Genomic DNA, 10,208 nt, shown 5'->3' on the forward strand with positions numbered 1-10,208 from the left:
TGGCCTTCACTCATGACATGTTTCACCGCAATATACAACGTACGCTTCATCGCGTAACACGTTTGTGCTGAGGCAAAGCTAACATCGAAATTTCACATAGAAGCTTCTCCGGTCAAAGTATGCGCAACATCGTGCCACTTGCTCATCTCCATGCAGCCCAGTGTCATTATCAATGTTATGAAACTTGGTCCTACCAGTATAAACTCTTATCAGTTCTTATCGGTCGTTATCCACCTTATCGGACTGTATGCGACCATCATCAGCCCGTACTGGTTGTCAACATTATCGGACTCGATCCGACCCTTGTGAACCCTTATCGGTTATTATTAGCCTTATCAGAATTACTCAGACTAATAGAAAGCACTCATCGCTCTTGAGTACTTTGTCCATGCGCGTCGAACCATTATCAACCATGATGAGACCCATATAACCCCTCATCACTCCTTATCAGCTCACTGACTGCTTATTTGTGTGTGTTGCACGACGTGAAGCGCATGAGCCCTCAGAGATCGGCGGCGTTTCGGTCGATGAAGGAACGCCCCAACGGAAGGCACATCCGGCGACCACCAAAACGAATCCGAGGTTTGGCGTGTTTGGCATTTAAATTTCGCAAAGTGGGAATTGTCCTGGTGTTTACAATGCTCCAAGTCAGCTCTACAAGTGCTAGAGCTTACTTTTATTCTACCATCACTTTCGTGAAAGCCTTCATAGAAACTGTTCTCTTTTGACTTTTGTTTTGTACGGCCAGTACAGCACATTCATATGTTTCAGGTATCTTCACTGACTGCAAGCGTGGTTGTTTGGCCCATTGTGTAAGACACTCGCCTTCTGAGCGTGGGGTCGTAAGTTCAAAACTAACCACCACCAACGTTTTTTCTTTCGAATTTACTCTATTATGCATTACACATTACTTTCTCTAGACATTATGCATTAATTTCTTTACAGCGATTCGTCTTAGGTGACAGACGGACAGACAGACCAGTTTCCTCGTTGAGTAGGCGTAGAAATGCTTATGCATTTAGAAAAACAAATTATACATCGCTCCGTAGACTTTTGCGACGTTTGCTTTTAATTTCAAGCTTTACCTAAATAATACCTAATAATTTAATACCTAAAGAGCTAAAAAAAAATATTCGCGAAGCTCGCGTAAGCGTTCGGCTGCTGTGGTTGAGAAAACTGTGTGGCGCGGGTTCGAGTCTTCCCAGCGCTAGGGAAGGTTTTTTTAATGTTATCACACAACATTGCTGGAATAGTAGTGCAAGGATTTGCGCGACACACAGACTCTGGGAGCAATGGCCGCTGTGCATGCATCTTGGAGGCCAGAACGATTAATACTCAGGTGGACGAGGATTACACTATGTGGATAACATTACACTCGTGTTTGCATGCGATCCTTCGTTTTCGTGCTCGTAACAAATAACGTCGGTGGCACGAAGGAGGCCATACAGGACAATGCTGATGATGGGCCTCAAGCGTGGCGCGTACCCGCCACAGAGGCAGCACCGAGAATAATATGGTTGTTCGAAAACTATGTCGAATGCATCGACAGCAGCAATGCGAACAGCGACGTTGCCGCGACAGTGCCAGGTAGTTTAACCAGTAGCTCACATGATTCACTGGAGTCATGTGCCCTATTACAAATCAGCACTGCCAATGTAGATGTGTAAACGCGCCATTTCGCTCGTTGACATCGGTGGTAGTAGCACAGGTTTCTGCCTCAAAGTTGTACATTGACCAGACGGAACCTTTAAATCCAGTCATCGAGTCTGAAAAAGCCTCGTCCGCGTAGGTGTTGGTCGTTCTGGCCTCCGAAATACATGCACAGATGCTACTAAGCTAAACAGACCGCGTGGAGCCCACAGCCTTGTACTGAGTGCCCTGCAATATTGTTGTTCGAGCCACTTCGCTCATAAGGGTCGGTCTTTTGAGAAGCTGCTGCTAAAACCAGTCATCGGTGCTGTGTTTTGCTCAAACGCGTGACATTTCTCGGAACCTTCGATCCCGTTCCGAAGTGGCTTGCGCTTCTGATCACTTGCGCTTGTTTGCCCGAATTTTGAAGTTTCATTCGACTTATCAGCATAGTGAGCGTTTTTTTTTTTTTTTTGTGCGTGTGTGTGTACAAATGTACTGTTAATAGCGTTCGCCCTGCCTTACTGCAGCTATTTCAACGCAATAAAAATTACGTTCCTAGATGGCTCAGTGGTTACGCTCGACTCCCAAATGGGCATTGCTTCACTGGCATCGGTTCGCAAACATGGAATGAGGTGATTGTGCAGTTGTCTCAACGTTGTTCACACACACAAATACAACACACAGATATAACACAAATACATAAATACAATTTCGTTTTAAATATTATCAGAAACATTCACTGTTTTGCTTTATACCTTAAATTATTACATTTGTATACGACCGCACAACCCCTCCTTTCCCTCGCCGGAACCCTAAACAATCGCCCTAAAACCGTTGTGTTCTTGTCCAGTTGGTTGTAGTAGGCGAGCGCAATTGACGAAAAAGTAGGCAAGCGAAAATAATGTGATGGTCTCCACGGCAGGATAATGCCGTTGTCGCAGTGCATGTTCAGAGCCGAAGGAATCACCGGCGGTCATTATTGGTTGTTGTTGTTATCACAGTTGAAAGAATTAATTGGAGCTGAATTTTAACCCCATCAGTCGGCTAGTGAATTCAGCCCACGGAAAATTTAGTTGCATCAAATTTCTTGCTCCTTCAGCGTCACGAATGAAATGTAGCTTCAGAACGGATTCGAAATCCTAAAATTTTCGATGAGTTTGGTTAAAGCCGTAGATATGGGCTCCGCGCCTTTTCACTCGAAAATCCTTCAAGTGTGGAACGTCGACTATGTCACGCATGAAGGCGCTTGGAAAAAAAAAGAGCAAGTCGCTTCAGAAATTTCAGTGACTGGTTCATTTTCTCATATTATGAATGTTGCCAACTTTCATAGCCGGCTTTTCAACTCAATTGTAATATGAATAGACTAGAATGGCACGAGGAAGTTTAAAAAAATATCGATAAATGCAAGAAATGGCAAAGATTTAGCGTCGGCATCCCTGAATCGATGAGCCATGTAATGGGCGTGATTTGACACTTGGTATCACGTGCACATAACTGTAAAACCGAATAACAACGAAAAAGGGAAGAAAACGCTCGAATGTAGAAAAAATAAATCAGAAATGCCGGGAAGCATTAAGGCGGTTGCAGCGTGAAGGCAGAAACGGTGAACCACTATTTGTCTAGTACGAATCCTTACTTTCGAAGGCAGCACAAAAAGAGGACCCGTCTCTAGACTACACTGTAAAATAATTTACACCCTTCAACGTGAATAAGAGCGTAAATCGGCCTATAACTCGCACCCTTACACCCTTTTTGGGCTAATAGTGTGAGTTATACACCAATTTACACTCTGATTCACTTCTAAGGGTGCACTGTTTTACAGTGTACATGCTAACGTTGGGACGAACACGAAGGAACCCTGCTTTCAGGTTCTTTTCGCAAACATGCCGGCGCATGTGTGTCAGTTCGGTACAATGAAAAACGTGTTACAATGTTCGCGACGCGTTCAAAACATCGATGGCTGTCAAGGCGTTTTATTGACGTGTGCAATTTGGCACGCTAAGCGACTCGACGGAGAAATTATACGATTTCTTGCAATGGTAATGAAAAATGGACAGGCACTACAAGATTTCGAACACCGGAACTGCTGCATGCTTACGATTCATTTAGCTCGACGGCAAGGACGGTTAACACGTTAGTGTGGATATTCAATTTAGAGGTCACTAGTGAAGCGGACAAGTGAGCCCGTTTTCTGCCAGCCCTATTCATAAGTATCATTGTACAACAAGCTTCTGAACGCACGTAGGCGCGATTTCGACTACCGCAATTTCATTTGTTATCTCATGTCACACAACACGTAGAGGAAGAGATAAGGAATTGACAGGGACGATAAGTTCCGCGTTCCGGGAACACACAAAAAAAAACAAGTGTTGAGGGGAAGTCAATTTATATACGCCTCGTACTGGAAGTGGCAAACACATCGACAAACAATGTGCGGGTCCTTTGCACATCTGACGGTGAGGTAATTAGCAATCAGTAAGTAAATAGGAATGCCGATATCACCTTATTTTATTGCCACATTTACTGAATTCCGGCGATAAGCTGGTCGACATATTGGATACCACTGGTACAATTTGTGTAAGTGCAAGAGTCGACGTTGAGAATAGCCGAACCGGCAATGTCGTCTGTCAGGCGTGAAGCATTGCACCAACTAAGCAACTACGCCGTCATCGGCGTCAACTGGAGACCGATGCGTCTCGTCGAAGAAGTGCCGCCCGAGCACGTCTGCAAACACTGTCACGTGATTCCGCAGAGAACAGTGCTGCTTCCCTGCAAGCATGCCTTCTGCGGACTCTGCTGCGAGGCGAACTCGTCAGCGAGCCGGAGCGTCTGCCCCATCGACCAGCAGTCCTGCGGGAAAGACGAGCTCCAGACGATAGTGCTTCCAGCCAGAATAGCGAACAGCTTGAAGGTGAGGGACGAACCACAGTTTTGTTCCTGCAGTTACTGTTCTCTTTGTTTTGTTTGTTGGATTTTTGTTTCTGTTTGTTTGTTTGTTTTTAAAGTTTCTTTGCCTACCAGCCCAGGTATGGCATGGCTGTTGAGTGAATGAGCATCTCAGCGAACACGTGTGTGTGTGTACATGTCGAAGAAGGTGACATGTGCACCAAATGCAAGCACCAGTGAACAGGCTCATATAAACCTTGTATGGCTGACCGACAAAGTAGCGCCATTACGCGAACCTCTGTTCTGCGTAACAAAAAAAACATTCTTAAATAGAAACGTAACTAATGATGAAGACTCAAAGGTCCTCCTAAAACACAGAGGCCTCTTAACTAAATCGTATTCAGCATTTTCGGTTCAATTCCTTGATTTTACTTGACTTAACCATTCGGTATGGGCCGCTGGCTGTGTGCCTATTCTTGGTCAGTCCTCCAGAATAAGCCCTCCCCTGTGACAGAGGAGGTACAGGATCCATAATTGAAGCTATATATGTGTAACTATTCTCTGCGCATACAAAAGTCATCACCATTCTATCATCGACAGCTGTAGCACACAACGCTCTCGCCTTCGTGGCATCGCTGCATAAACATGTGACATTGTGCGACCTCCTAATTCAGCATTCGCATTTCGGCACGCATTGTAAGGGTATTGTATTGCATATGAATAAATATTGCCTGATAATCAAGTTGTGACCTGATGGATAAACAAACATCTCGAGAGATTTCACGCTGCTAAGAATGAAAGAATGCGGTTAGCGCGAACAACCCACCGTGGTTGCTCAGTGGCTATGTTGTTGGGCTGCCGAGCAACAGGTCGCGGGATCGAACCCCGGTCACGGCGGCAGCGTGCCGAAGGAGGAGAAAGGCGAAGAGCACCCGTGTACTCAGATTTAAGTGCACGTCAAAGAACCCCAGGTGGTCCAAATTCTTCCGGAGACCCCCACTACGGCGTGCCTCATATTCAGATCATAATTTTAGCACGCAAAACCCCATAATTTAATAGACAAATTAACAAAACTAGCGTCAATCGTCGATAACAGTTTCTTTCTCTTATGCAAGAGTGTCTTTCTTAGTAGCGGAGTGTTTGTCTCGTCTGATTGCAGTGCTTCAATTCCAACTCTACACTCGCGCTAGACAGTTTCGAAACGTCGAAATTGTTTGGAAATGTACTGTTGTGATACTGTTGTGACAGGGAATCCACTGTAAATTGTAATATTGTCTGTCATAACATATTCTTGCGTTGTTGTCATGTTGTATTGTAACATGTGAGCTTGCAGTATGCGTTTTGTCTTGTTACGGTAATGTTATCCAGATTGCAATACAGATTTAACCCACTCGTATCTAGGACAGCATATTCGAATAAATAAGTGATACGTAACTGTACGAATTGTCGTTATTTGTAAAGCAATCAATTAGCCACCTCCCTAAAGCTTCGCTTCACACATATTCCAACGTGTGTGTTGGACCTGCACATTTATATACGAATTCCGAGAGGCAACAGTTCTGCTGGGCAGTCGCCTCAGGCGTGGCCTCCGAGGTTTCAAAATGGCAAAAGTGCGAGAAGCAGTTGAAAACTCTGATAAAGGAAAGTGGCAGGTAAGTATTCACGCTGAAAGCTCCTCTGGGAGTTGTCTAAGTATGCGTATGCGCTGTGCTACTTGCCCATCTCCACGCAGCCCGGTGTCATTAACGATGACACGAAACTTGATTCGACTTGTACAAAGGACAGCGCTGCAGCGACACGAACTGCTGCGAATGACGGCGCAAGGTGAATTGATGACGCAAGCAAACTACGTCAGGTGGCGGCACCAGGTGCGCTAATGACGTCCCGCTCATTATAAGCCGTTATCGCTCTTTAACGCCTTATCCATTCGCGTTGAACCATTATAAATCATGATCAACCGTGCTACTGCGGCAGGCCGTATCTTCAACGCGACCTGCAATGGGGGCAGAGAGCGGCGAGTGCTGATAGCTTCGTCAGCGCTGTGTTCTCGCCGCTTATGGTTCGCGTTGAAGCGAGAGGAAGTGCAAAGGTGAATTCGCTCGCTGCTGCAGGCCCTATTACAGAGAAGTTGCATATGGCTAGCCGATTCCTCCGTCCATCCGTGTGTCGCCTGTACTCTGAAAACACATCCCGCGAATCCCCATGAGCATGCGCAATATAAGAACAGAGACAAGTCGTTGCGATCGCTCTGAATGTTATCTTCCGTCTATGTATGAAGCGCATTACTATTTCCCCGTGATGTTATCAGTCGCGGCGGTTGCTCCGAATATTATCATCTTATCGACTATGTTATGACGCACGACTTCAATTGCCATATAGAAAACGTGGGATGGTGGTGTTCCTTCGCTCCTATTGCCGTGTCGAAATGCATAATAAAACGCCATGGTGTACCCACCAATCGTCGACTTCAACGTCGGCCTAGCGCTCCCCGATAGCTAGTGGATTGTAACCTTCCTGTTGGAACGGTTTGGAATTGAGTGCTACGCGGATGTCAATGTGCCGACCACGCGTCACCGGTCGTGTATAGAGTTAACCTTTAAAAAGAAAGTGTCTAGCACAGCAGTACAAGCGATCGCGGTGTACCACAGCGATCCCAAAGCTATGATCACTTTGGTAATGAATGAGCCAAAATAAAGACGATAAAGAACACGAAGTTACGTGTACGCCTTTATTCAATCAATGTAGCAATCCAATATCAATCAAAATAAATCAATATGGTGGTCAATATAGACGTCCCAACACAGCTTCGCTTGTCGTCCTTCTTCGCAGAGTGGAAGAACATCAAATTATTCATGAAAGCGATCATCATTCGGGACGGATGGGTGGTTTTCCTCGTTCAGTAAGCATACAAATGCTCACGCCTTTAAAAATCGCGAGAAACGCTTGTCAATACAGCAATGATGATCAAACTTGTTCCAGCCTTTGCTGTTCCAACCTTGCCCGATTTTCTTTTCTTTATAGGTATATTTCTACTTTTCGTGTGGAAAAGCAGGGTAGTTTCCTGTGGCGGCCTGTCCGGGTGCAGAAATTCTTAGCACCCTCTGCCGCATCGCACGTATGACCACCGCCTTGGCAAGCCGCGCCGTAGCCGCTGGGGTCTGAAGGTCACTGCTAACTGTAAGAGTCATGAAGGAGGTTGTGGGTGAATACTGCACAAGGGAGGCCAATTCCTGTTCTGGTGAGGGAGTGTCTTTGTTGAAGCTTAGTGGGCCTTCCTAATTTGGTCGTACCTGACTAATATAGCCCCACTGGCTCTCGGCATTTTTCTTTTGCCGGTATGAGACGCCACACCATGCCTGTAAATCTAGTGTACTGGCGGAGGATTCGAGCTTACGACTTTCAGCTTAGAAGCCCGATGTCCTACCTCAGCTCCACACCACCGCCTCACTCACGTAGCTCCAAATGGAACACTCCCAATCAGACGCTTCCAAAAAAATATATATACTGCAGTTAACCATATAGTAATCTATTTCACTTGTCCTCAAGGAGCAATGAAAGAAGCGAAAGCGTGTAACGTCAAGAGATCCATGCCAAATCAAAAGAAATAACATACTATCCGGGTTCCCATAAATATTCATCGACTGCAACGCCACTTTTTCCTATAGGGATTTAGGTAAAATAATAGTAGGCAGAGTCAAAGAACAGCATTGATTCGAGGAGCATTCTTGAGTACGGCTATCTCTTACGCTATCCCTCAACACCTTCTTATTTTCTTGTTTCCTCTTTTTAGGCTCACTGCTGGAATGAAAGCAAAGGTTGCGAGTTTGTGGGCGCCATGGACGCTCTCCTGCACCACTACGAAGAAGAATGCGAGTTCCGCTTCCTTCAGTGTGCAGTAACCGGAGAGACCATCCTGCACAAAGACCTACCGGCCCACTGCAAAGCCGGGTGCGTCGGTTCTGGTGCCGAAGCATATTTCGCGTGCTCGAACCAAACGATCGCTCAAGACACCGTGCCCTCAGCCGAAGACATCAAAGACACCGTGGAGAAACAAAAGAAGCGACTCGAATACCTCCGCGAACGTCTCTCCAAAAACCAAGATCGGATAAACAACCTCGGCGAAACGTTGGCGACGCAAGAGTGCAAGTTGCAAGAACTGGAACTCCAGCGAGCAGACGGCGGGCGCCGACCGAAGGGCGGCTTCTCCCGCGCGGTCCGAAACGTTGTGCGGCGAAGCTTCCGCGAAGTGCGCCGCGCCGTCTCAAGTAGGCAGCAGCCGCCGAGAGAGAATGCTGAATCAGTCGAGCATCTCGTCGACACAGTCGCTATCCAAGGCAAAGCGTGTTCGTGGGAGTACGAAGGTTTATTCCAAGATGATGGGAAGTTGCCGCAGAGTAAACCGCTTGAGTGAAAGCCTTTCTGGCGCAAGTGCACAATCCTAAGGCGGCCAGAGTGGCACAACACGTCACGGAGAATCAAGTTACCGATTTCAATTGCAATTACCGCATTCGAAAATCTCATTGATCACAGTTAACGATTACTTCCTCACGAAAGTAACTGAGCAATTACTAAAAAAAAGAAGGTAATCTTTTACGTTTGCGTTACTTTCCTGCCAGAGTGACTCACAAACACCGTGAATAAATTGAACTGCCAGGGCTCTCTGAGTGCGTCCTCGGCATCCAATCTCATGCTGTTTGTGTTTGCCTAAAACTGCTTTTAAAAATTTTTTGTTGGTCATCTCCTATCGTTTTATTAGGAAAGCATCCGCAGCAACATTGAAAACCTGCTCGATTTGTGCGCTACAGAGAAGGGCTGTGTTGTAACATACCAACAACCTGCGCAAAAGATTGCCTTTAGTCAATACCGCGATGCTTTCGGAGGGATCCCTTACCAAGCGCAGCTCTTCAGTGTTTCTGGGACTCTGAACAGGTTCTCCTGCTAGGGCCAATAAAACGCTGCAAAAATCGTCCGTAGGCGATTTGATGGCACCAGCGTCCGAAGTGGCCATTTCTATCGAGTAATAACAGCATCAATTTGTCAACGAAAAAATGTGGTCCAGACAGATTATTGGAAATAGGGCAGCCGCATTTCAATAGGGACGCAATGCAAAAAACGTTCGCGTATTTAAACTTAGGTTCACGTTGAAAACCCCAAGGAGTCCAAATAACCCTTATAGCAGGATCGTAGTTCTGGCAAGTAAAACCCCATAATTTTTTAGAAATCTCAAGGAGAAATTGGCCAGAACCCCAAATCACATCGTGACTTGCATTGTCATTTAAACTTATTTTAAGGTTGCCAAGGTTTCACCCGGGTCAGCCACGGCGGAGGACACTCATGGGTTTTAATTACATCTAGAAAACGACTAATATGCTCTGGAAAGTATATACTGGCTCGTCTTATTATCTCGAAAGCAATAGAAGCCAGCCACACAAGAGCACCATGATCGCCTGCGTAATCATCTCGTGCCAAAGCCAACTGTGTGTTTTTGATGCGTCTGGCATATCCGGCACGTCCCAGTTCTCGCATATTTCCCTGGTGTTTTCATCGTGCTATGCAACGCTCTGTGTTTGACTGCGCCGCATTCAAGTTCCGCCCACATTCCGCGGTCCTTTCCTTGTATAGGCCAACAAATAGACCTCGTGCCACATTACACCCCCGCTTCAAGATCTTCCCACATCGTAACACGACAG

At 46.1% G+C, this 10,208-nt stretch overlaps 1 protein-coding gene across 1 annotated transcript; it reads left to right on the forward strand.

The window, feature by feature from the left end:
* Nucleotides 1-4,191: 4,191 nt before the first annotated feature.
* Nucleotides 4,192-9,203, forward strand: LOC126527408 (uncharacterized). Its single transcript, XM_050175229.3, has 2 exons — nt 4,192-4,543; nt 8,309-9,203. Exons 1-2 carry the CDS (start codon nt 4,250-4,252, stop codon nt 8,927-8,929), a joined length of 915 nt encoding a protein of 304 aa, XP_050031186.3. The 5' UTR covers nt 4,192-4,249; the 3' UTR covers nt 8,930-9,203.
* Nucleotides 9,204-10,208: the final 1,005 nt, after the last annotated feature.

Source organism: Dermacentor andersoni, chromosome 9 (assembly GCF_023375885.2).
Source record: "Dermacentor andersoni chromosome 9, qqDerAnde1_hic_scaffold, whole genome shotgun sequence".
Taxonomy (NCBI): Eukaryota; Metazoa; Arthropoda; class Arachnida; order Ixodida; family Ixodidae; genus Dermacentor; species Dermacentor andersoni.

Coding starts and splice junctions, on each gene's coding strand:
- LOC126527408 (XM_050175229.3), top strand. CDS start 4,250: ATGTCGTCTGTCAGGCGTGAAGCATTGCACCAACTAAGCAACTACGCC. Junction 4,544..8,308: donor GAATAGCGAACAGCTTGAAG/GTGAGGGACGAA, acceptor TCCTCTTTTTAG/GCTCACTGCTGGAATGAAAG.